This window comes from Tupaia chinensis, unplaced genomic scaffold, assembly GCF_000334495.1.
Source record: "Tupaia chinensis unplaced genomic scaffold, TupChi_1.0 Scaffold144276_1, whole genome shotgun sequence".
NCBI lineage: Eukaryota > Metazoa > Chordata > Mammalia > Scandentia > Tupaiidae > Tupaia > Tupaia belangeri.
The window spans coordinates 1,334,321-1,360,926 of record NW_006204133.1 but is presented as its reverse complement, the minus strand read 5'-3'; the positions used below and the strand labels follow the sequence as shown (position 1 = coordinate 1,360,926).

At 56.5% G+C, this 26,606-nt stretch overlaps 1 protein-coding gene across 7 annotated transcripts in view; it reads left to right on the top strand.

Annotated features, from left to right (window-relative positions):
• Positions 1–26,606, top strand: part of FAM178B (family with sequence similarity 178 member B) — a 135,422-nt gene that overhangs the window by 17,804 nt on the left and 91,012 nt on the right. For 6 of the 7 annotated variants that reach the window (XM_006166572.1, XM_006166575.1, XM_006166569.1 and 3 more), the window contains 7 exons: positions 507–575; positions 752–1,179; positions 2,196–2,257; positions 5,534–5,641; positions 12,106–12,258; positions 20,658–20,763; positions 23,809–23,893. In XM_006166572.1, the coding sequence (XP_006166634.1) occupies positions 530–575; positions 752–1,179; positions 2,196–2,257; positions 5,534–5,641; positions 12,106–12,258; positions 20,658–20,763; positions 23,809–23,893 (988 nt within the window). In that variant the 5' untranslated portion in view covers positions 507–529. The remainder of the gene's footprint in view (positions 1–506; positions 576–751; positions 1,180–2,195; positions 2,258–5,533; positions 5,642–12,105; positions 12,259–20,657; positions 20,764–23,808; positions 23,894–26,606) is intronic. The other variant, XM_006166574.1, reaches the window with a different exon arrangement.

The following is a 26,606-nucleotide window of genomic DNA, read 5'->3' as shown; positions in this document are numbered from 1 at the left end:
TCGTGCTGAGCTGTGCTGTTTTATTAATTTTTTTCCTCCCAGTTTATTTCTTTCTGTTCATCAACAAGAGACACAGACAGCACCCCAACAGGGTTTTGGTGCTGTGACCCACCTCCAGTCCCAGCCAGCCCCAGATCATGGGCCCGTGTGTGTCCGGCACACTGAGGGAGGTATTTGGCTGCTGGAGTCTCTCCGTGTGGGTCAGCCACACAGAGCATCATGTTTTACTGCCACGGTCCCGCCCCTGGTTCCACTTTACGCAGGTATAAGGAAATGTCAGTGACCCCACACTGCCCATCGTGTCCTTGAAGTGAAAAATGACATCACTCCCCTGTCACCTCAGTACCTTGTCCTTGGCAGTGGACGAAGCTCTGTGGGGTAGACCTGGAATAGGAGTCCCCCCTGGGCACCAGCAGATCCTGGTCATCCTGTCTAGGAAACTCAGGGGTTCAGGGCCCTGAGCTTTCTTTGGGAGCTTCACTTACCTGACGAGTGCTTCCTTCCAGGACGAACCCACCACGGTTGGCAGATGGCCAGGCCCCAGAAGACAGTGCCTGCCCTTCCTCAGAGAGAAGGTGGGTGTCCTCTGTACAGGCAGAACCCTGCTGAGACTGGGGAGAAGAGGGAATGGCATACACATACCTGGTCGAGGGGCCACCCTTGCTCCCTGCCCTGCACCTAGCTCCCACTCCTCGCCTAGTGTGGCTTGCTGTCTGGGCAGGAACCCCTCAGGACTCTGTCCCATCCGCAGGGATCCAGGCAGCCACTGTCCTCTCGCCCAACCCGAAGTGCGTCTTCCGTCATCCCCTGCACCAAGGGCGCTGCCCACCCGCCCAGCAGCTCTGCAGCCCCACCTGGGCTCCAACTCCCGAGTCTCCAAAGAAGCCCAAGATGCAGGTAGCCAAGGACATGTTCCCCACCGACTGGAGCCCACCGCCTATCGAGTTCCTAAACCCGAGGGCACTGCAAGCCAGCCAGGAGCCCCCAGCCCAGGGGTACATGGGTACTGCAGACCCCCAGGGCCTGAAGAGACTGGCCCGCCAGCTGCCCAAGGGGCTGGAGCAGGAGTCCCTGGACTTGGACCCCAAGGAGGGCTTGGCCTCGCTGGAAGAGCTGTTGTGGAACATGGCAGGATCAAGCCAGCAGGCTGCAGCCCTAGAACTAGCCGAACCTACCTCGGTAAGCCAGCGGCCACCCCTTGCCTCCTCTCCTCAGCGACTCCTCTTCAGCTGACCCTTCTCTGTCACCTGTAGGACACACCTTTTTGCCACCTCTCTTTGGCATGTCCCAACCACCCTGTTTGGCCACCTCCCCTTGATCACTGCCCCTTGGCCACTCACCTCCAACCTCTCCTCAGCCCTCGGCCCCTCGTGGCTGGGCCATGGGTCTCCCCAGGCCGGGCTGCACCTCCCCTCTTACTTATACTCCCAACGTCTGCTAACACTGCCAGGGGGAGCACCGTGTTTGATGCCACTTCTGCATAGAGGCTTCCCTCGATAAAGTTGGGATTGTGGCCTTGGAGCAAGGCGAGACCTCGATGCCAGGGTTCAGACCGAGTCAGGCACAAAGACTGAGGCTGGCTCTGGTGCAGCGGGTCAGGGTTCCTAAGTGGGGGCTTCAGTGAGGGACTTTAGATCAGGAATCAACTACTGTTGCTTGATAGTCTGTAGGGACATTTATGGGCCATAGATCCAGAAAATGTATTCTGAGAATAGGGGCTCAGCTGTTTGTAACAGCCCAAGATTGCCAGTAACCGCAGTGTCCACTACGAGGGGACTAATAAAATAAATCGTGTCCTAGTCATAGATGAGGATCCTCTGAGAGTGTCCAAAGCAGAGCATCTCTTTGGCATCAATGCAGAATGGCTTCAAAACACGTGATTAATTCAGAGGAGCAGAGTACGGGACGGGGTGCCTGTGACTACACTCGTGGTAGAGTGGGGGGTTCTGTGACCTCTTACCACTCACTGCTCTGTGTGTAAAACACCTCTGAAAGCACACAGAGAAGGCCCGAGGTGGTCACCTGCAGGGAGGGATCAGGAGGCCGGAGGTGGAGGGAGGGCTTGGCGTTTTACTGTATGCCTTTATACCTTTTTAAAAAAACTCTGTAAATCTATTACCTGTTCAGAAAAGTAAACAAAATAAATACATAACAGCTCAGTTGAGATTAAGTGTCGCCCCCTCCGTCTTTGTCAGCTCACCTCCGGGGGCTCAGGAAGCTACGTCAACAGCTTGGATTATTTACTGCAAGAGAAGAGGTGAGTGTGGGAAGGGGTCCGACGCGGGGTGCTCGTTTCTGTGGGCTGGCAGCAGTTTCAAGGTTCAGAGCGAATCCCTGTGAGAGTAAAGCAGCCCTCCCCACCCAGACGGAGCGAGCCCAGCGTGCTCTGATTAATACCAAAGCGTGTGGAGCAGTAGTCAGGTCAAAGGGTGGCATCTCCAAGGGGAAGAACCCCTGGACCCCCACCACTTACGAAGCCCTCATTCTGCCCGATTCATTGCAGCCTGGGGGTGTCTCCACTCGAGGTAGAAAGGCAGATGACTTTGCCATGAGGCACGCAGCCCAAGTGTGGCTTTGAGAGACAGGCTGGGCAGACGGGAAAGTTCTAGCATCTCCTGCTGCCTTGCTCTCCCTTAGCATGTTGGCGCGGTCTGCTCATTTTTCCAGAGTACTTTATCCAGGTCACACCTGGCTTCTCTCTGGTCTTACACAGAAGGATGTCCCTTTGCTACTCCCTGGCAGTGTCTAAAGGCAAGCCCAGGTCTGACCAGAACTGAAGACCCCTTCGGAGCTGTCGGCCCTGCCGGAAACCACCACCAGTGTCTGATGAGCTGGCGGGCTAGTGTGGGGGGATTATGGGGGCGACAGTGTGAGACTCCTGCCGCTCGTAGGAGAGGCCTCGCGCTGTGAGATGGCCAGGAACAGCCTGTGTGCGGGGGGGTCCCCATCATGGGGCTCGTGAGCAGATTGCTCTCACCACCATCCTCTTTGTCATCTGTTCTCCTCTCCTTTCGTTTTGTCATGTTCGCTTAGTGCGCATACATCACATGTGCATGAGTGCAGGCGGGGGTGTCGCTCCTGTGGGCCGCTCTGCCTCCTGCCTCACCCCTGCTGCGGGGAAGATGCTCACTCGTCTCTACTTTTCCCGGCCCCGCGTTCTCCCCCACAGGAGAGACTTACACGCGGGTGCGGGACAGTGTTCTCCATCCTCGTCCATTCCTGTGCCCCGGCCACCCTAGAGCCATCCCAGCTCCCTCTTCCATACGGCTCTGCTAAGCTCTTGCTCTCCCAAGGCTTCTGTGGTTCATCTCCTCCCCCCGCCCCGAGTATGATTTCTCCCGGCTCGACTGCAAGTTAGGGGAGGGACTGTGTCTGTGTATACTATTTCTGCGGGGCCCAGCACCGCGCCTGAGAACGTTGACAGGAAAGTGAACAGTCACGGCGCACTGTCATGGCTGGTCATCAGTGTGCCCGGCTTTGGAGGCTCATGTCTGTCCTAGTCTGCTCGGGTGGCTGTACCCGCACGCCACAGTTCGGGAGGGTGGAAATCCAGGATCGAGGCTCAGACCAGTCCATTTCCTGGCGAGAGCCCTCCTCCTGGCTTGCAGATAACGCCTCCTTGCTGTGTCCTCACGTGGCAGAGGGAGTGGGGAAGCTGGCTGGTGTCTCAGGGCCCTCCCTTCTGACCTCATTTAACCTTAATTAGTTTCTTATATTGATACTGCTACAAGGGGGACTCAAGGGTTTCAATATATGAATTGGAGGTTGGGGGGCATTTAGTGCATAGCCCCCTGTGTGCCGGCCCCATGCAGAACCCTGGAGAGCGGAGCCGATGCCACAGCCCCTGCTCACCCGGAAATCGAACATGACGATGTGACGAGGCTCCTCTCTCCCAAGCTCTCAGATTGGTATGGAGGGCCCACCAGGACAGTGGCGTCTGCCTTAGCCTGGGAGTAGAAAGGGCTCCTGAAGCATCCCTGTCTGGGAGGCTTGCAGGATAAGGTGGTTTTGGGGTGGAGAGGGGAGCAGAGTGACTGCCTATGTAGGGGTATGATGACCATGGTCGCTGAGTCTGGGTCATTTACCAGGAAGACAGGTGCGTTTTGCTTATGGTTTTGGAGGCCCGAAGTCAGGCCTTCTTGCTGGTGGGGGAGCCGCACAGAGTTCCGATGCGGAGAATTCACGTGGCGAGGCAGAGCAAGAGCGCGTCAGTCTCATTCCCTCTCCGATAGGCCCGGATTCAGTCATGGGGGCCCCACCCTGAGAACCTTCATCCTTATGACTTCCCAGGCCCCCACCTCTTAGCTCCATATTTGGATTAAGTTTTCACCCTATTAATCCATCACGACCAAATTTTATCACGAGAACTTTGGCTCATTCAAACCATGGGTGGTGGGTAGGACAGACCGGGCTGCTCCTGGCTGGCCAGAACTGGGGTTCCTGGTGCCGAGGGGTGGGAGGGGCGTGGCAGGAGATGCAGCCAGCTGTGCACAGGACGGTGTGGAGGGGTGTGGGGGTGCGGATCACGTAGGGCCCTGTGAACACGGGGCGGAGTTGTGGCGGATTTTAAGCAGGCAGAGATGGATCCTCCTGTGTGTCTAACAACGATCACTCAGACTGCATTTGGAGAATGACCGGGAGGCTGAGGGAGGGCTAGTGAGGAGGGGATCAGGTGGGCCTGGGGAGGGTGGAGGTGGTGGGGCTCCCGACGGGTCTGATGGCCTGAGTGGCTGGGACCTGAGGCCTGTGTGGTTGACATGTGGCAGCAGAGGGGCCCGGTCAGTCAGCTAGGACGATCTGAGCCCAAGGCAGAAGCCTGGGCTGGAGAGAAAATGTTTGAGAACCGAGGACTCAGGGACACAGTCCTAGCCAGGGCAAGCACCTGGAGGGGCCGGGTGGGCCAGGAGGCTGCGGGGAGCAGTGACAGAGGAGGCCTGAGGATGGGCTCCTCCTACTTGGGGTTTGTGAGGTGGCTGAGGCAGGAGGAGGGTGAGAAGTGGGGCTCTAGCCAGATGATAGTGGGAGTGCAGGGCCTGTGGTGGGGCAGGGGAAGGGGGAGTAAGGCACTCAGGAGCCCCTGGGAACAACTGGAGGGGTCCAGACCCCTGCAGAGCTGCAGGGAGAAAGGCAGGAGGGGGCGATGACAGGAGCTGCGGGGTGCCCAGAAGACAGGGTGCCAGAGTGGGTGTCTCTCCTGGTCCTGTGGCTGCGCCCGGGGAGGAGAAAGCAGTCTAGGCCCAGGCCTCAGCGTGTGAACAGATGAGTGAGCGCCAGAACACGGTACGCCATGAAGACACGCGTGCAGGCATGCGGTGAATGCACCTTCCTGCGGGCTTCTCTGCTCACGAGGACGGCACAGTCTGTCCCCCTCTCCCCAAACTTAGATTGAGAGCCTTTGGGCAGGGAGACCGGGGCAGCTGGCCTTCTGGTTCCTAGGCCTTCCTGTGACCTGGCCGTAGGGGTCCCTGCAGCCCGGCGACAGGGCTGGCGACAGGAGCAGCCTGACCCTGCTTTGGCTCTCGTCTCCTCTCAGGGAACAGGCGCTGGAGCAGGAGCGGGAGGAGCTGCTTCTGCAGGACTGCCTCAGTCTCAGTTCCTTGGATCTGCACGAAGACGAGGCGCCACTCAGCCCTGAACACAGGTGAGGGCGGGGGCCAGCACCCACCTCTGACGCTGCAGGAAGGTGTCTAGGTGCCGACCCTCTCTCGGGTCTGGATGGTTTGGACCAATAGTCTGTGCAACGTGGGTGGTGTTCAGGCCGCCTCTTGCTCATAAATGCCTATACTCACTGACCCGAGAGGTACCCGGTCACCTGCTGCGCATCTGGGTCTCGTCTGGGCCTGCGAGGACACAGAGATCGTCCAACTCAGCCAGCTCTGCCCCAATTCCCTGCCCAAATTTCTGAGTCAGACCTCTAGGGAAATAACCACACCAAGCCACAGCGTCAGTGAAAGCTGTCTTCCAAGGGGAGGTGACGGCCACGTGGCAGTTTTTGTTCTCCACCGTCTGCGGGAAAGGAAGCTATGTCGGTGCGCCTGCTGGTGGGGACTCTGCTGGCCCTGGTTTAATGGGGCCGCTGGCCAGAGGGAGGGCTCCTCCACATCAGGGGTGCCCGGACCAAGGTGAGCCGGCTTCAGCACACATTTCCACCTGTCCTAGTCCACTCGGGCCGCTGTTAGGGCCGCAGACGGGACGGCTTGTACACAGCAGGACGTCTGAGATCAGAACACCAGCGCGGCCCAGCCCTGGCGAGGGCCCTCTTTCGGGCTGCAAGGTGCTACCTTCGTCTTGGGTCCTCAGAGGGTGGGAAGAGGTGAGAGGGCTCTCAGCGGTCTCCCTCTAAGGAGAGACCCCTGAGACTTCTGATCCCATTCACGAGGGCTCCATCCTCATGAACTAATCACCTCCCCAAGACCTCGCCTGTTAATGCCACCACCACTGGGGGTTAGGATTTCAGCATACTATTTGGGACAGACACAAACATCATCTGGAGTGCCCTTTACCTGTCCGTTTGTCCATCCTTCCAGTAAACATGTGCTGAGGGCCGGCTGTGTGGCAGGCTGTTACGGCCTCAGAGGGTGTGGGAGAAAGAGGAACCTTTCTCTTGGACTCCAGGAGTTTGGGTCCAAGCAAGTAGAAGATTGGGATTGGCGTTAATTAGAGCAAAACCAGGCAGATCCCTGGCCTCGTGTGGCCTGCTTCAGGCCGGCAACCCAGCAGTAACCGAGACAGATGAAGCTGAGTGACAGGTGCCTGTGAGGAAGGGTGAAGTCGGGAAGGGCATAAGGAGTGCTGGGAGGGAAGTGAGATTTTGGACAAGGCATGGGGGAAGACCTTTAGGCAGAACCCCATGGGGGCTGCAGTGGGAGTGGGAGGGCCCTGGTGTGCCAGGGAGCAGTGAGGGTCAGTCTGAGAGTCTGAGCAGGGCCCCGGGCCCGGAGCACTTCCCCTGAGCCATCTGGCTGCTGTTGATCTGACACAGGCTCGAATGGGACCCTGTAGTCACAGCGTGGAGAACCTGGGGGACAGGGAAAAGGGAGCAAGAGGGGAAAGGTGGCCAGGCAGGAATCCAGGAGGAAGGCGGTGCTCGGTGAGGGCGGCAGTGAGGAGCAGGCACATTCTGGAGATGTTTCCAGGGCCAAACAGGCTTGGCTCACGGATGAGCTGGGCAAGGGCTTGGGAGAAAGAGAGGAATCAAAGGGGACCCCAGGAGTTTGGGTCCAAGCAACTGGAAGGTTGGCGTTGCCTATAGTAACAGCCGGCTGGGAGTGGGTGTGGGGTCGCCTGGGGAATCCCAGGGGCAGGGTCAGCTAGGCAGCTTGTCTGGGGACGCAGGGTTGGGAGTCACTTTGTATAGGTGATACGCAAAGCCGTGGAGGGCTGGTCGAGGCAGCTGGACCCCACATGGCTGGCTGTGTGGCTCAAATCTTGGACTCAGTGGCTCGAGAAATATGTGTGCATGTGTGTGTGCATGTGTGTGTGTGTGCATGTGTGCGTGCCCAAAATTCCAACAGGAGGGACAGATGGAGGAGAAAGGATTGTGGTGTGACCAGTCCCCTTGGGGGGTGCTTTCTGCTTTCTCTCTGTCTCTCTCTGGTACACACATGCAACCTCTAGCAAAATAAATCAATAATAAAAATAAAGCCACAGAGCGGGATGAGATCCCCCGCTGCGTGAGTACAGAGAGACCAGGGGCACAGGGTGCATGGGATTGGGGGGCTCCGTGGAGGAGGCAGCCACAGGGACGGATCAGGTCAGAGGCCAGCCAGGTGCTCCTTGTGTGTCAAGAATGGGGTGACTGGGGCGGCAGGTGGCGTGGTGGTGAAGACACCAGACTCCCACGCGCCTGGCTGATTTGAGTCCGGAACTTGGCTTGCTTTCTTACTTTTCTTCTCTCTCTCTCACTCTTCTCAGAGCATATGTCCTATAGCAGATTAAAAATAATAATAATAAATAATTCTTTAAAAAATAATGGGGGCGTTAAGAAGTGACCACTGCATCTAGCGACGTGGAGGTCATGGTGACCGTGACCAGAGCAGCTCTGGAGGGCCGCCGGGCACGAACCTGCTGGAAGCGGTGCACGGGAGGATAGGAGAGTGCGAAAGGAAGGATAGGCCGTGGGCGAGGAGGGAGAGGGCCAGGGTGTGTGGGTCGGTTGGCTTCTTTCTATTTACCTTTCTCGTTTTTTCTCTTCTTTCATGGAGGAAATAACAGCATTTTCGTATGCTAAAAGGAACAACCTGGGAAAGGGGGAATTGCCGTGTGGGGACAGAGGGAAATCTATGAGATGTCCCCGGGGCTGGGTGAGCTGCAGGGGAGGAGGCGGCCCTCGGTGTAGCCGGGCAGGTCAGCCAGCACGCCCTGGCCTGTCTGTCTCACATGGGTCCCCGCTGGTGCAGGTTCAATACCCGCTCCTGCGTCTGCGTGTGAAGGGACTGCTGAATACGACACAGACTGCCTTGGTGTGGGGCAGGGACTGCCTTTTGGACCACAGAAGATTTATACTGTCATGGCTGCCCAGAGGGGATGATGAGCAACACCACGACTGGCCAGCTGCCTTTTTCTCAAGATTTTCTAATAATCATCTCTCTCTCTCTCTTTTTGGAGAGGTTTTTGCTATAGGGCACATGCGCTCGCCAGAAAGACAGAGACAGAGAGATAGAAAGCGAGAAATCACCCCCTCCCCCAGGGGGGATGGCCATGCCGCAATCCCTTCTCCTCCATTCTCCTCTTGGGATCCTGGACACGCATGCACACGTGCCCGGCGTGAGTTTAAGCCACTGGGTCTAGGACTCAAACTGCGGTCAGCTACATGGGAGTTCAGTGACATAGCCATTATGCTAACTGCTGGTCCCCTAATAATCATCTCTTGACTAGATCAAGGATTGGCAAACCTTTTTTACAAACTTTATAAATAGGTAGCAAATTGTTTTTTTGCTTTTTTTTTTTTTAAGAGAGATATTTTTGCTATAGGGTGTGTGCACAAACCAGAGAGACAGAATGAGAAACTGTCAGCGCCGTCTCTTTTCCTCCATTCTCTTGGGATTTTGAGCACGTGTATATGCGTGCCTGGTGTGAGTCTCAAGCCACTGGTCTGACTCAAACCGCCCAAGCCATGTGGGACCAACGCCTTAACCACTGTGCCACCTGGCCCTGGCAGTAAACGGGTTTTGAATTGCAACTATTGGACCTGCCGCGTCGCATGAAATCTCTCACAGACAGCAGCCAGTGAGGGAGGGTGGCTGCGTCACAGAAAAACCTCGTTCGTAGAACAGTTTACAGGCTGCGGTTTGCCAGGCCCAGATCGGGGGATCCGCACCTCCTGACTGGTGCCACTTTTTGCCGGGAACACCTGGGAGTGTGTTCAGATCTGGACAGCCATCCAGCTGGGAGGAGCACCTGGCCCGCCCCGGAGATGGGGGCAGCTTTCTGTGAAGGTGAATTTGCGAGGGCAGAGCCGGTCCCTACCATCTCAGGAGGAGTCTGGGCAGGTGTTGGGGGGCCTGGGCTGAATGTGCCAAAGTCCCCCAACAAGCCTCCTCGGCGGCATGACGTGCAGAGGACACAGCTTCCTCTCCGAGGTGAGACACGTGGAGTGGGCTTCTAGATTCTCCACTCACGGAATCACACCTCCTACGGCCTCCTTAACATCTCGTGGTGGGAGCAGTTATTCTAGCACTCTGCCTTTCTACTGAAGTACATCCAGGGTTCTAGAAGTCATGGCTTCGATGCTTTGAAATTCCTTAAGAAAGGGAGTTATCTGTGCAACCAGCTTCAGGCAAAAGGTGTTCCCGGCTTTGAACTCACTGATAATTTTCTGGGTACGTGACGTTTTTCAGTGGTGCTTTGAAAAAGCCTTTTTAACAACAGCCACTTTGAGGTGGTGGTTTTGATGTGGAATCATTCTGATGGGACTATTCAGCTTTCTGCTGTGAGAAGAATTACTGACATACAAAGCCGGCGGCCTCTCCCATCCCGAATGAGGCGGGCGCGTGGTGGGTGCCAGGAGAGGAGTGCGGGTCTGCAGGGGTGAGGCTGAGGGTGGGGGCTGGCCGCCATCTGCCAGACAAGGCGTCCTGTGATGGCCACAAGTGCCCGCCCAAGGAAGGACACCCGATCAGCCTGGGCACGGCGTCCGCTCACGCTGTAGGAATGGGCTTGCCCCCTGGGTGGATGACACCCTGAATTCTTCATTTCTCGAAGTTAAAAGACCCTGTATGTGTGCTGAGGCGAGGGTGGGGGGCGCAGATATTTAAGCCACAACGTCATCCTTTATCCTCAGTTCTAGGCTGCACAGGAAATCCTCAATTAGATGTGGGACAGTCGTCTCAGAACTCTCGGTAATGCACACACATCCTATTTACTGTCACAAAAGCCCCTTTGAGTGATGATCTGGGGGGACAGGCCTGGAACCCCTGGACAGATGAGCCTCGTCCTACAGGCTTTGAATACGCTGTGCTTGGTTTAACTAGAAAGGCAGCGTAAGAAGCTGCAGCAGGTACTCGCAGCATCCGACCGCAGAGACGCAAACGAAGCAGCAGATTGCCTTCCCATTGGCGTGGCAGTTTGTTGAGGCTGTTCCTGAAGAGCCGCAGGATCAGCATCCCTCCAGTTCCGGTGGCATTCCCCTCCCTGTGCCATTTCATTCTCCCAGTGGGCCCAGGAGGCAGTGGGACCCTACCTTGGTCACGTCCCTGGAAAGTGAGACCGACTCTGTGTGGCCAGCTGGCCAGCCATGGGCCGTGCTGCTCCACCTCCACACCCTAATGGGGTCCCCAGACTGTTCCTGCCCTGGTTTGCTGTCTCACAAGGAGGGCCCAGCTGGGAACCTGCCTATGGGCGTCTTCTGGTCTGTCTGCTGAGAGGAGGGATGGCGTCCATCGCTGGTTGTCCTGTGCTGTGCTTGTTAAACATGTTATGTTGCTGCAGCTGAGGCAGGGCACTTCTCCTCTGCTTCTTCCCCCTAATTCTTTTCCCTAGGGATGACCCCAGGTCCTAGTTGGGTGTGTTGTATGTGAATATGTGTGTCCAAGTATGTCTCTGAGTACATACGTGTATAGAAATGTACAAAACATGCACATATCCTGTTCTGCACCTTCTTGTTGGGTTTTTTTTTTTAAAGAATAATTTTTTATCTAACTTTATTTATTTTAATTTGACCAGAGAGGGACAGAGCAAGAGAGATAGAGGTAAAGTGAGAAAGCAAGCCACCAGCTCTGGGACTTGAACCACGGTTGGCCACGTGGGAGCCCAGCGCCCCTACCCACCACCTTGCTGTTTTCACCCAGGACCTTGCTGTTTTCACCCAGCAGTGTTCTGTGGCCGGTGCCCATGTCAGTCCTTCGTCAGCGGGACATTTAGTTCTTCCTTAGGAATCCTCTTAACTGCCTCCTTTGCCCCACGCTGATTTCAGTGGGTCATTAAGTCCCGGCAGTCTTCACCCTCCCTGATACAGTGGGAGTGCGCTTTATTCTCCCTGTCCCTTCCCCGTCCGTGAGCCCTGCTTACACCTGCTAAATCAGACCGCCAGGCCCGGGGGTCTGCATTTCCGCTGGCTCCAGGGTGATCCTCCCTACCATCACTGAAGCGTGTTATCCCAGACAAGAGTACAGGCTCCTCCCTGCGACACTGAGGGAGTGTCCTCCTGCTTCACTGCACCCTCGCCAGTGCTCCGCACCCTTCCCTGACCCTAGCTGCACCCAGCCCTGCTCTCCTCTACCCACTTGCAGCACTGCCAGTTGCCAGAGGGCTTTGCGGTAATTTGTTTACACTTTTCCTGGCCAGCCCACGCCTGACTCACCCTTCAACACCTGGCATCATAGACACACAGTGAAAGTTTGACCCAGAGGGTGGAGCTGGGGCTGGAACCAAGTCTTCAGGCCCTGGACTAGTGTCCTGAGAGGGGAACTGGGACACAGTGACAGTGGGAGATTGGAAGGCTCCTTGGGCTGCGTCTTAGGGCACTCCTCTGTCAGCAGGGGGCGCTGTCTCCTTTGGTCTGCAGGGGGCATGGCTGGACATGGAGTACCTGGTCCCACCTGGCCTCCCTGGGCCCCCTTCAGGCTGCAGACCCAGACACACCTCTCTTGCCCATTTCTTTGCCAGGATGCTGGTGGAGAGGTTCTCCGTGTCGCTGCAGGTCATCCCGTCCGTACATCCAGGCGAGACTGTGTTTCTGCCCAGGCGTCACCCACTGCCATGCATCCTGGACTGTTCAAACCTGAAGCCACACAGCCGCCTGGAAGAGCTGTTCCTCAGGTAGGTGTGCGTGGTCGGGAGCGGGTGCGGTGCAGCACCGCCTGGCCCGGCTCCCGAGGCTAAAGGCCACCCCAAGTGAGGAGATCCAAAGCAGGATCTCGGCCAGTGCAGTACGTCAGCCTTTCGGGATCTGGGTGACATAGTCACGTCTGTCTACTTGTAACACTTCACTGACTTCCTGGGAAATCCTACTTTACAGCAAGTGTCTCATCGCACGCTACGTGATCATGGTGTGTTTTCCTCCCCTGCACCCCACGTGCGGGGAGCGACTCGACTCATGCTGCACATCCGGTCTGTGTGATCCCGACTGGAAACTTTGTCCCCAGCCATAAACACACTCTGCCACAGTAGGACAGCCGCCTTGCTCCCTTCCCCACATAACTGCTGCGTGGCTTGGCAAGAGAATTTTTTAAAGGCTCAGTGCCATGGCCTAGCAGTTAGGGAGCCAGATCCCACGTGGCTGAACGCAGTTCACATCCTGCTCCTGGCGGCTGGAAAAACATGTTAAGTGTCGGGCCAGCAGGTGGCGTGGTGGTTAAGGGCACTGGACTCCCACATAAAGTGCTGGATGCTCCCACATGGCTGACACGGGTCAAGTCTTGGGCCTGGCGGCTTTCTCTCTCTCTCTCTCTCTCTCTCTCTCTCTCTCTCTCTCTCTCTCTCTCACTCTGTCCCTGTCTGGTCAAATTAAAATAAATAAATAAAGTTTTTTAAGTTAAAAAAAAATAAGAAAACATCAGGCGTGCATGTATGTTCCCGAAATCCTGACATGAGGAAGAAATGGAGGAGAAGGGAAGGGACTGCGCTGTGACCACGCCCCATGGTGGAGTGCTTCCTCGTCCTCTCTCTCTCTCTCTCTCTCTCTCTCTCTCTGACAAGCACACACACCTCTTAGCAATTTTTTAAAAAAGGATTTTTAAAAAGATTTACCTACCACAGTAATACCAGCACTTGCAATTCTGAACTAACGTATGCAAGAATAAAAGACAAGGAATACTTGCGAGATTTTGTGGAAGGGCCTGCTCTCCGTTGGGCGCCCACAACAGGCTGGTGCCTTACTGGACTGGAGACCAGTCCAATGGGGAAGGGAATGAGTGAGGAAGATGGGGGGCACCCTGCACCCACCCACCAGCCCGGAGTGCCCCCTGCTGTTGCCGTGCCCTCTCGGAGCACATCAGGATTTGAACACGGGAGCTCGCTGTCTTTCCTGGCTATTTAGGGCTTCCTCATATTCACTTCATCAACTCAAAGTCCATTTTGTTTTATAAAGATCTATTTTTTTAGAGAGAGATTTTTGGTTTACAACACATGCACTTGCTGTGAGACAGAAAGTGTGAAATCACCCCCAGGGGCATGGCCACACCCCCGTCTCTTCTCCATTTTCCTCTTGGGATTTTGAGCACCCACACACATGTGCCTAGCATGAGTTTCAAGCTGCGGTCAACCATGTGGGAGTCCTGTGCCTTAACTATCTCGCCACCTGCTGGCCCCTAAAGATCAGTCTTAACATGGTATACTTCAAAAGTTATTTTTAAAGAATGATTTAATTTTAATTTTTATTATTATTATTTTTTAATTTGCTTCAAGGCACACACACTCACCAGAGAGAGAGCGAGAGCGAGAGAGGGAAAGTGAGAAAGCAAGCCATCAGATCCAGAACTCGAACCGAACCATAGCCTTAACCATCACACCACCTGCTGGCCTTCCTTCAGAAGTTTTTATCATGGGAGGACCAGCAGTTAGCATAATGGCTGTGTCCCTGGACTCCCACGTAGTCGACCGTGGTTCCATTCCCGGACTCGGTGGCTTAAAACTGTGTGCGTGAGTGCCCAAGATCCCGAGAGGAGAATGGAGGAGAAGGGATTGCGGTGTGGCCATCCCCCATGGGGGGTGATTTCTCGCTTTCTGTCTCTCTGCCTCTCTCTGTCCGGCGAGCGCACGCGCCCTATAGCAAAAACCTCTAAAAGAAAAAAGTTTTTATCATGGAGGGACCATCAGTTGGCATAATGGCTATGTCACTGGACTCCCATGTAGTCGCACATGGGAAGTCCTGGACCTGGTGCCTTAAACTCATGCTGGGCGTATGTGTGTGCATGCCCAAGAGGAGAATGGAGGAGAAGGGATTGCGGTGTGGCCATCCCCCCAGAGGGTGATTTCTCACTTTCTATCTCTCTGTCTTTCTGGCGAGCCCATGCGCCCTATAGCGAAAACCTCTCCAAAAAGAAAAAAATAAGTTTTTATCATGGAAACTGTGAGCATATGTATAAAAAGTAGAGAGAGCAGTGTAACCTCCCTCCATGCCGTCTCTCAGCTTCTACAGGGGCCAGTTCAACCAGTCTCTTTCCTCCCGACCCCCACCCACGCCATCCCCCTGCATTCCTTTTTTTGGTGTTATTTATGTATCTCCTCCATGCGGGGGAGAAAGCTGCCCCTAACAGGGTCCTCATGCTCTGATCTCACCCTGGGCCTCCCCCAGGCAGGGTCACGTGTGTGCATGCCCTCCATGGACAGGGAGGCCGCTGATGCCAGGCTGGCCCCACACGGCCTCAGCACCACAGTATCCCTGTACGGCTGTTGCCAGTGCTCCCCGGCCCCCCACACGCACTCCGGGATCACGTGTAAGCAAAGCCCAGACTCACATCATTTCATCCGTAAATATTTCAGTGCATGCCCCTAAACAAAGGACCCTATTTTTAGAAATAACTTCGATACCATTGTTACATCTAAAAAAAAAAAAAAAACCTACTTAAGATCACGTCAGTCAGTGTTTAGATTTCAATTGCCTTATACTTTTTTTTGTAGGTTATTCAAATGAGCATCTAAACAAAGTCCAAACCTTGCAATTAGCATAATATTAGTGGATTGCGCTGCGCTGACCCCCGACCTCCTTAGCCATTCCCTTACTTTTCAGACATGTGTTACACCCGGCTCTCCTCTCATAAGCCACGTGGTGGCGGATATTCTCGTACATATGTATCTGTCTGGAGTCCTAGAATATATTCCTCGCTGTGGTTGGAGAGGATTGGGTCTGAGTTTATGAACGCTGGCAAAGGTCCACATCGCCATATTGACGAGGCATCTAATAAAGAGATGACAGAGAGCGGGGAGGGAATGACTGGGGAAGAACAGCAGGGGATCTGGAGAGAGGAGGGGGCAAAGGATGGGTGGGCAGGAGTCAGGGCAGACAGGAGAAGAGAGAGCCTCTCCCGGTCCCACGTTGGCCCTGGGTTTGTGCGACAGCAGGTCTTCTGTCCCCGGCTGGACGGCGGACCGGAAGTGCTTGACAGATGAGATGGCCCGTGGAGTGGTGACTCGGGCTCAGAGCAGCTCTGCCAAGTGGGACCAGGTGGCCGCCCAGCTTCCCCTTCCCCTCCCTCACATATGCTAATAAAGGACAGTGGTGACAGTAATGCCACCACCTCAAATCCGCAGCTTTGGGAGGCTGCCCAGGGTTTTCTGGAGGAATGCCTGCTGGGCAGAGGGGACGGGCCACTTCCTGGAAGCCCCCCCCCTTAGGTCTGGGTCATTTTTCATTTCCTGTCTGTGCCAGGTTCAGGCAGAGGGGGACGAAGTCGCCATTCAGTAATGCCCACGGCGCGTTCAGTCAGCCTGGCCATGGCGGGGGGCAGGGGACGGGCTCAGGCTCTCTTCAGGAGCAGTCCGTTCAGTTTCTCGCCCAAGAGTGAGCTCTGCGGCAGGACAGGCTTGTTTCCCTCTAAGATGCCTCTCATTGTCCTTGCTTTCTACGACGACCATGTGTCATTGTTACGATGAGAGGGGGAAAAGAGTGAATTCTATTTTATTTTCAGTTTTTTGCCATAGGGTGCTTGCCAGAGAGAGAGACAGAGAGAGAGGAAATGAGAACTCACTCCCCTCGGGGGGTGTCTGTGTCATAATCCCCTCTCCTCTGTTCTCTTAGAATATGGGGCACACGCGCACACTCTCCCAGCATGATTTTGAAGCCTGTGGTCAGCCATGTGGGAGTCCAGTGCCTTACCCACCATACCTAACCTGCTGGCCTCCATGAATGCTATTTTTTTTTTTTTTTTTTTTGGAGAGGTTTTTGGTATAGGGCACGTGCGCTTGCCAGAAAGACAGAGAGTGACAGAGATAGAAAGTGAGAAATCACCCCCTGGGGAGATGGCTACGCCGCAATCTCTTCTCCTCCATTCTCCTCTCGGGATGGTGGGCGCACACACACACACACACACACACACACACGCGCTGGCGTGAGTTTAAGCCACCGGGTCCGGGACTCGAACCGCAGTCGACTCCATGGGAGTTCAGTGACATAGCCATTACGCTAACTGCTGGTCCCTAAATCTCTTTAAATAGACTCACTTCTCCTGACCCTCTTGTGAAGTGGGGAAGATATCTGTCTTCCCTCTGAGCAGAGTGGGCCACGTCGGCCCCGATGAAGGAAAGTCTCCAAATGCCTAGGGAATCCCAAGATGAAGGAAGCAGTTTGTCCCAGATCATGGAGCAGGTGCAGGCAGACACGGCATCGGAGCACAGCCTCCCTGATCGGACCTCAGGGCTTCTGTGAGAGAGTGCCCCTCCCCGGGCCCCAGGTGTGTGATTGGCACTGACTCAGATGACCCTCTGTCCACTGCTGGGCTGGTTCTGTTACCTGGAACCAAAGTCATGTCCTTATGACAGATGTGGGTCCCAGCCCATTCCAGGAGCTGAACTTTTCTTCTTCTCCCTTGACAGCAACATAGCGCTCAGGGCAGAGGCAAGCTCCAGCAGGAGGGGAGAGGTCGCCTGCCCCTGGAATTATTCTCAGGCCCCTCGGCTTTGAGGCTGCATCGGGGGCTACGCTGCCCTCCAGGTGCGTCAGCTGCTGCAGGCATGAGGGCTGAAGCAGGCGGGAGAAGGCAGGAGGCACCGCCCAGCCCACAACTTCAATGGTGCTGCAGCAGGCCCCAGCTTGTGTTCCTCCACACACTCCTCTTCCTGGGGGAAGATGCCAGGGTGGAAGCCTGAGTGAAATAAATCCAGCAGTTATGGAGTGTGGACAGGGATGAGCTGTCCAGCTGGCTAAGACTGCTCCTCAAAATACTGAAGAGCTAGCAAAGGCCACGGGCTGGGCGTTGCTGGCCTCCCCGGGCTGCTGACCTTGGTGAGCTGGCTTTAAACCGGAGAGGAAGAAAAGAGCTTGGGAGAGCTTTGACACCCTCTGCCTCTGTCCCACGTAGGCAGCGTATTTAAATTCTTACTCGAGTCACTTAGCAAAGGCTTAGACACGGATGCTGATAAATGAGTGCGCTTGGTGTTCCTCCCTCTGCTGGCACTCGGGATTCCCCAGGCATTTAGAGACTGTGGCCCGAGGCTGTGGACTGGGCAATAGGTGAGGAGGTAGAACATTATCAGGAGCAGAAATTCCAAGGAGAACGTTGGAGTTCTGCTTGGGAAGCCCAGGCCTGGAACAAAGCCGGTGCCCCACTTGTCTCCTGGTTTTGTGTGTTTCCCGTCCGCGGTCAGTTTCCTGCCGCTCCATCTTCTGTTCCAGTGGGTGGATGAGGCGGGAGCAGACACCCGCCCACTGCTGTCATTGCTGCTGTCGTTGCCACCATAGCTGGGGATTAGCGGCGTTCTGAGGGGCTGCTCCCCGTGCTCTGTCCTCTCCAGTCCCAGCTGAGGGCTGTGTGAGAACCGCCCTTCCCTGGGGTCCGAGGGCTGACAGCTGGGGCTTTGAGCTCAGCCAGGCCTGCATGGCATCTGCTGCGGACAGAGCCTCCACCCTCCCTCCCAGGTCCCCTGACATTCTCCGGATAACTGACCTCATCGTCAGCTTGGCCAGGGCAGAAGCGCTTACTCGAACCCAGCATGGGCTTTCTGGACACGGGGAGGGCACAGGCATTTGAAATCTGACAGCGGCTGATTGTGTCAGCCCAGGGGTTTGAGCTTTCACTGTACCCTCCACAGACCCCCAGGGGCTTCCTACCCAGGTGCCCCTGTGGGGCTCTTCTTCCGGCCCTGCCCTGCCGTCAGGGCGGCATCTCCACACGAGGCCCCTTCCCACCGCGCAGCCAAGCTCAGTGACCTAGCGCCACTCACAAGGCACCAGAGGCCTGGGGCTTGCAGGGGTGAGGCAGCCCTCTCCTCAGGCCCAGCCTGCAGAGGAGAGGCCCAGCATCTCCTCTAGTTCAAGACACAGAATTCCTTGAAAGCCACTCACTCCAAGACAGAGCGAGACTGCCCTTTCTGGCTCCGTTGCTCCTGGTCCTGCCGATGAAGCCTAACACAGCAGCCGTGAGCCCGCAGGCAGACCGATGGTTTCCCTGGCAGGGATGGAGCCGCGAGGCTGGCACAGCAGAAGGGAGACGCTGCAACCCGAGGGCGTCCCCCCCTGGGCCCAGCCGTTGTAAACGTGTTACTCTGAGCCAACAGGGGCTTGTACAGTCGGTTCTCCCACTGAGAGGCTGGCAGGGTGCCCCCATCAGAATGCTGGAGCCAGTGTCTCCAGCGTCCCCGCCACATGGTGTCTGGCAGGGTCCTGCCGGTTTGCAAGGTCCTGCAGGCACTGTTCCCTTGGGTATCGTCAGGGTCCGGGGTGCCGTGTGTGTGTGAACCACGCATCTCGGGGTCAGTCCGTGAGCGTCCCTGTGACCGGGCACGTGGAGCATGCCGGAGCGTGCCAGCAGCCCTGGGGTGTGTGAGCCTTGGTTTGTGCCAGCGAGGGTCTGTTTGAGAGCGGTGAGCTTCTCAACCTCGGAACAAAGCTGCTTTCTCCTCTGAACCGAAGTGACTGAGGGAAAAAACACAATTTGTAAATGGCCTGGACATTCTCAGAGACAGCAGCTTGGCTCGGAGGAGAACCTTTGTTTTGGAGCATTTTGTCCCTGGCAGATGAAAGTATGTTGTCCTTTTTTAAAAAGGAGGAGGAGTGGGGGAGGCAGAGCTGACCGAGGAGGTTCCCACCCAGGGCCGTGGTATTATACACCAGCTGGAATGTTCTTTGCCTGCGTTTGGCCGGTAAAAAGAACAAACGTGAAATTGCCTTTTCGTTTCCTGGAACCCACATTCATTGTCTTTGGGTTATTATGTAGAGAAAGCACAAAGGAGTTGTCCCCAGGTTGGTAGGACATCCCCCAGCATGGTTACTCTGGGGAGGACCTGCGTTTAGGGAGGGTGACAAAGTCCAGCCAACCTCTCTAAAATGACTTCCATCAGAGACCCTACAACCACGTGAAATATTTCTTTTTTAAAATAAATAAACTTGCATTTTAAAAATTATTAATTATTATGATTTAATTTGACCAGAGAGAGACAGAAGAGAGAGAGGGCAAGTGAAAAAGCAAGCTGCCAGGTCCAGGATTCGAACCGCAGTTGACCATGTGGTAGTCCAGCACCTTAACTACTGTGCTGCCTGCCAGTCCCACCACGTGAACTATCTCAACACCTCGTCGTGTGGTGATCAGGGATCATGTAGGTCCAGGTGACCTGCCAGGGTGGCAAAGCTCTCAGGGCAGGCTCCCTGCCTCTCCACGCCAGTGGTCCGACCGCCGGGGCTGCTGCTGGGTGGGAGGGGCCCGGCAGGGCTGCAGGAGTGGACATGCGGGTTGTCGTCAGGCCACGTGGCCCGTCTTGGCGGTGCCCGCTCCCTGCACTCTGGGACAGTTGCTACTCAAGTGGTTTCTGAAGAGTCCTCTGCGGAACCCTCGCTGGACATTTCTGTCCCAGGACCTCCCAGTTCTGGCCCCTTTGTGCTATTTCCCATCCTCTCAGGTGTCTCCTTTGTGTCGGAAAATCACAAGATGGGGCAGAAACGCCCCGTGTAACCAGAACCCTAGATGCTGGCCATGGCCGCGGGTAATCCTGTCCTCCCCTCGCAGCCGGGGCTGGAGGCTAAGACGCCCGGCTCCTGGGTTCTCTCCGCACCTAGCCCCAGGTCCTTTCTGTAACCCTGGCCAATACCCTGGGTGCCCCTCCCCCCCCCCGCCCCTCACACGGAAAGGGAAAGTGCACCGTCCTGTCCTCCCCTCGCAGCCGGGGCTGGAGGCTAAGACGCCCGGCTCCTGGGTTCTCTCCGCACCTAGCCCCAGGTCCTTTCTGTAACCCTGGCCAATACCCTGGGTGCCCCTCCCCCCCCCCGCCCCTCACACGGAAAGGGAAAGTGCACCGTCCTGTCGTGCGCTTCGAGCGCTGCACGGCATGTTCGTGCAGAGCACACGGAAGAACGGACGTTGCAGTGACAGCAGGGGTGGTTTCCCCTCTGCAGCTCCTTGCACCCAGGGCTCTACAGGCATGTTTGTGCGTAGAACCACAATGTGCTTCACAGCATCACTGTGACGCTGATGTGACAGTCTCCTGCAGTGTCCCTGAGACAGGCGTGCCCCTGTTGTGGGCTCGCCAGGTGTGGAGCCTCTCCTAAGCTCTCCGCTCTGCCCCCGCAGCGCCTCGCCCTCCCAGCAGCTGTCCTTCCTGCGCAGCGGCCTCCTGAGCAACCTCTACCTGCACACGTCGCACTGCCCGGTGCCCCTGCTGCAGTGGCTGTTCCAGGTGAGGACCACAGATGGGCCACTAGGTGGCGCGAGTGTTGCGGCCTCATAGTCCGGGCAGGAGGGAGGGGCCGGGCACTTAGCTTCTCGCCTTGGTGCTGCTAGGCTAGTCCAAGGCCAGGAGGAGAGAGGAAGGCCGATCCAGCCGGAATCCTCACGGTAATGCCAAGGATGCCAGGGTGGTCTCAGAGCTGGCGACCACCTGGGAGCCTCTGCTGTCCTCACCCCCGAGGTGCTGTCTGTGCCCCCAGAAGCCCTGTCGTAGCTGTCCCAAGGGCCCTTGCACTCTAAGCTCCCAGAGGTACTGAACAACTGCTCCCCGTGTCAGTGCTCCTGTCGTCTCTGACAGTCATGTCTCTCATCTCATAGCAGCGGGAGGGTGATCAGGCCCCGCACAGCCCCACGGCACCCCTGGACGAGTAGGGACCCTTGCCAATTGAGAGCTGAGGGTTCTCAGTGTTTGAGCATTCGCTTCCCGCTGTGCCGTTGTAGGTCAGCTGGCAGCACCTACAACAGCCGCCCTCTGCCTCCTTCCTTCCCTCCCGGTCGCAGCTGGAACATTCCGCCTTGGGGGCACACGCAGTCTGCCCCAGGGCTTGAAACCTTTGCTGGGAGAGAGAGAGGGAGAAGCCAGCAGGGAGAACCCAGGGACCAACTGCTGCAGCCCGAGTGCACGGCCCGAGGGTGCCAGCCTAGCTTGGCTCCCACCCAGGACCGTCCCTGCCTGGGGATGGGCAGCTTGCAGGTTCCAGCTGGTCCAGTCCTGCCACTTGGTGCCTGGACCCCAGCTGTAGTCAGAGCAGCCGTGCGGCCAGATTGTTCAGGAACTCCTCAGCGCTGGCAGGCTGCTGCCTTACAGGAACGGCCTTCCGACACTCTCGGCCTCATGCGGGGGTCTTTCCTCTTGCTCTTCCCTGCCCCAGAGGAAGCAGACGCCATGGGCTCCTGGAGCCCTCGTGTTGGTGGCTGTTGCCCTCCCACCCCAGGTCCAGCGGGAACGGAGGGTGCGGAACAGGGAACAGTGCGGCCATTATTCTCCGCACAGGCAGCGCAGCTTCCCTGCTCCTTGCACTGTCTGTGACGAGACGCACAGTCAGGCGCTGGGAGACAAAGGGCCCGTCTGAGACGGTGCCACAGAGGGGCCTTGCATGACCTGACACAGCGTGGGGTGCCTTCCCTTTTGGTGGGCTGGTGTCAACGAGGGCCTAAGACCCCGGGCTTGGGGCGGGCCTAGAGCAGAGGAATGGAGGCTCCAGCCCCATGGCAGAGAGAGGAGAGCAGATCCTGACCCTGTCACCTGGCGCGGTGCTGCCCTCGGCCAGTTTCTTGGCACTGGCTCTGTGCCTTGGTTCCTTACCCCTTATGCTGGGTCCTGTGGAGGTTAAACGAGTAAATCAGTGTCCTCCCACAGCTCTGCATAGGGCCTGGGCGTCACCTGCGAGGAACGAGGTTAGTGCAGAGGCCCTGGCCCACACTCCACAGGAAGGAGAGAGCTCCCACCTGGCTTGTGACTGGAGCCAGATCAGCAGAAGGGGTGCACTTGACTTCGAGAGCCTTCTAGGGTCAGTGAACTCAGAGTACTTTGGAGCCTCAGCCAGTGAGGACACTGGCTACCAGAGGCAGAGGTCTGGGGGCTCACGAAGCCACCAGGGGGATTCTCATGAAAATGTGGGGTGTTTCATGGGGTCCCAGGGCTGGGCAGGGTTGGGATCCTAGGACCGGCCTCTGCCTCTCTCTCCTCCCGAGGCTCCATGGCCAGGTAAGGCCAGGCCCTGTACCAAAATCTGAACCTACAGGAAGGAGATTCTGGTTTGCCTGAGAGGGGTTAAGTGACACCTGGTCCGATCAAAGGCAGCGAGGTGGATGAGGGCACAGGGCTGTGGGCTTAGGCGGGCCTGGGGTCCATCCTGAGAGCTGAGGCCAAGTGAGGGCACAGACCCCTCCAACCCTACTCCTTTGACTCTCTTTGGGGTCTCATCCTGCCCACCTCCCACCTCCCTGGGGTCCTCACTGGGTGTCATGGGCACAGGGTGAGCAGGCTTCAGCCTCAGCCCTCCTGACTTCCATGGGCTCATCACCAGCTGGGGAAGGGCCACAGAGGCGGGGAGTAGAAGCCCTCAGTGAACTCGCGTTGTCAGACAGAAGCTGTACTTGAAGAGGGCATGACGTTGGGCCAGGCACTCCCTCTAAGGTCAGTGCCCAGGGAGAGCATTCACATAGGGATCTCGAAGGGCCAGCAGGTGGCATGGGGGTTAAGTTGGCAGACTCCCACATGACTGACCGTGGTTCAAGTCCAGGGCCTGGCAGCTTACTTTCTCACTTTCCCTCCCTCTCTTTCCCTATGCACATGCATTTACCCAGGATCCCAAAGGAAGAATGGAGGAAAGGCAATTGCGATATGGCTATCACCTTGGGGGTACTTTCTCACTCCTCCCCCCCCTTTCCCTCCGTGTCACTCTGGTGAGTGCACATGCCCTATAGCACATTAAAATAATAATAACAAATAAAATTAAATGATTCTTTAGGGGAAAAAAAGCAAATATGGATCTCGGTGCACTGGAGGCAGCTGGGTGACCACCCCTTGCCCCGTGGTTTGAGGACCTGTGCGCAGTGCAGCCGGTGAGCTCGGATGACAGGACATCAAGGCACTGACCTGGAAGAGAGTCGAGGGCCACAGTGGGAGCCAGCCTGGCCCCGTTCCAGCTGACCGTGGTCAGTCCTTCTCCCTCTACCCCAGCCTCCGCCCTGGAGGGGCATGGCTGCGACCCCAGGAAGGCAGGAGCAGAAGGACCAAGACTCCCACACAGGGACATGGAAGGAGAGCAGGTTTCAAGTCACACAGGCCTGGGTTTGAGGCCTGACTTGCTGCTGAGTAGCTGTGCGATCGTGGAGGCACTGCTGGGCCTCAGCGTTTGGTCTCCTCGTCTGCACAGTGGTGGTAATGACAGTGTCCTCCTACCACCTGCACTGGAGATTAAATGGCGTCTACCTGATGCTGTGTTACTCCACAGCGAGGGCTTAGTTAACCTATTGTTTTTCCTCCCAGCTGCTGACATGGCCTCCGGAAACTTCTTTGGGAGCCTTTGGTCTCCTGTGGGATCTCAGTGTGGACAGGCTCTTCCTTCAGTCCGGTCAGTACTGGGTACAGGGTGGAGACTGCTCTTGGGCCTCCCCAGAGCCACACGTGTGGGGGAGGCTCTGGTGGGGACATTGCGTCACCGCCATGGAGACATCAGGCCATCTTTTGCTCGGCTCCAGCATGAGAAAAAAGCTGAGCCAGCAGGTTCTTTGGCACCTCGTTCTGGTCTGAGAGCTGGGTCATCGTGTGCAGGTCCAGGCTGAGGTCACACACTCAAGGTCCCAGAGCAGTCCACAAAGGTGGGTTCAGACCAAGGCGGTCTCTGGATCTAAGGGGAAAGCTTGCCTCCCCGGTTCCTCCTGAGAGCCCCACTTTTCCTGAAGGTTTCCAGGAACCTCTGCAGTCAAAGCAGGGCCGCTCCTGGGCTGGAGTCACCAAGGGGAAGGCAAAGCTATCCCCCCGCGGCTGACGGGGCATGAGCAGAGCCCCTCTGCGCAGTCGAGGCTGGAGTGAGAGCCTCTGATCTGAGCCTGGGCCACGGCGGGCCGGGCGTATTTAATTCACCTTTATACTTTAGGAAGCTCAGACTTCCACAGAAGCAGCTAACTTCCTCCTTAGTGGCTGTGCCCTTCCCAGGCTGTCATTCGGTATCTGGACCTAGACACTTGGGCACCGAAAAATATGTCACCAGTTGAAAATCGCTTACAGCAGATGGTGAGGAGGAGTCTCTGGGGACCAGACCCCACCCTTGCCCCAGGTGTAGTCTGCCCACCGTCCCGCCTGCCCGAGCACTGAGGCGCCCAGCCCTGAAGCCGAGGCTAGAGACCCACACACAGTAACACGGTAACACGCTGGTCCTTCGAGTTTCTGCTTTTGCGCTTCCTCTGCTTCAGGAGTTGGTGGAGCTGGGGACCAACTGTCAAATTAGACACTGCAGCCTCCCCCGCCTCCCCCCCCCGCACCCCTCTAACTGAGGTCTTCTGAACAGCCCCAGTCTCTGCATGCTCTTGCTTTTTGTAACCTCTGCCCCTGCAGCCCAGGCTGCCCTTTGGAGCCCCTGGGGCCGCCTCTGCGGCATGCCTGCCCTTTCGGGGAATAGAGGGCCCCCTTGTCCTCTCATCTCCTCCGGGCGCTGGTATGTGTCTCCTCTGTGTGTGTGGGGGGGAGTTGTCCCACTCTCCTTTGCTTCTTGCCAAATTGTCACTGATTTGCCCTCCCTCCATGAGGAGGGAACAGAAACGGGTTCCTGAGTTCCTGCTCCGCTCAGCTCTTTCTCGACAATGCAGTGTTTTCTGTGGGTGTCACCTGAGAGCCCAGTCAGGGTTCCGTTCCCCTGCCCCCTCTCCTGAGGGAATAGAGACTGGCCTGGAGACGCCCAAGGTCAGGATATTGATGGTTTCGGGGGAAGTCGGAGTCCGGGCCCACAAAGGAACCGAAAGCAGGGACTAGCACAGATGCTTGCACGCCACGGTCACGGCAGCACTGCCCAGGAGCCGAGAGCTGGAAGCAGCCCATGGGCCCACTGACGACCAGACAGGCAAAATGTGGTCTGTCCATGCAGTGGGATATTATTCTGTCTTAAAAAGAAGGAAAATTCTGACATGCTCCTACATGAATGAACCTTGAAAACATTACGCCAAGTGAAATAAGCCAGTCACTTGGGACCACCAGAGGGTATAATGGCTGTGTTGCTGGACTCCCAAATAGTTGACCGCGGTTCAAGTCTCAGACCTGGTGGCTTAAACTCAAGCCAGGCACACGTGCATGCGTGCCCAAGATCCTGAGAAGAGAATGGAGGAGAAGGGATTGCGGTGTGGCCATCCCCTCTGGGGGGTGATTTCTTGCTTTCTCTCTCTGCCTCTCTCCATCCTTCTGGTGAGTGCACGCGCCCTATAGCAAAAACCTCTCCAAAAAAAAAAAAAAAAAAAGCCAATCACAAAAGAACACATACCTGTGATCACACTGACGTGAAGTACTTGGAGCAGTCAACCCACGGGGGCGGAAAGCAGAATAGCGGTTGCAGGGGGTGGAGAGGAGAGTGGGGAGTTGGTGTCTGTGGGGCGCTGAGTTTCATTTGGGGTGATGGCTGGTGGCGATGGCCATGTAACATGACAACTTATACTGAACTGCACTCTTCAAAGTGGCTAAGATGGGACATCCTATGTGTACTTTACGCAAGAGGAAGAAGGTGTGGGGCCGGCAGACGGTGTGGTGGTTAAGGTGCTGGATCCTGCATGGCCGACTCCACTGTTTGAGTCCCAGACCATGACTTGAAAAACACCCTGGGCACATGCGTGTGTGTGTCCAAAATTCTGAGAGGAGAGTGGAGAAGGGATTGTGGCATGGCCATCCCCGCTGGGGGGTGATTTCTTACTTTCTCCCTGTCTCTCTCTAGTGAGCACACATGCCCCACAGCAAAAATCTTTAAAAAGTAAATAAATAAAAAAAGGCAGCAGAGGCTGCGGCCCAGGTCCAGAGCAAGGCTCCAGGTCCCAGGAGAGAATCTGTCAAAGCCGGAACTGTTCAGGAAACAGCGCTAGGGTCTACTTAGATCAAGGGTTGAGACAGCGGAAGTCATGCTCCTAGGGTTCTCCGGTGACCTGGGTGCTCAGAGTGTCCACCCAGACAGCGGTGCTTGGGGTGCCCCCCCCATCTGTATGTGTGATTTGTGTCCGTTTTCGAGTCACTTGACACTTCTCGCATGTAAGATGGGGAGATCTGTGTGTGTGTTAATGTCATCCATCTCCTGGAGCTCATGGTGACAG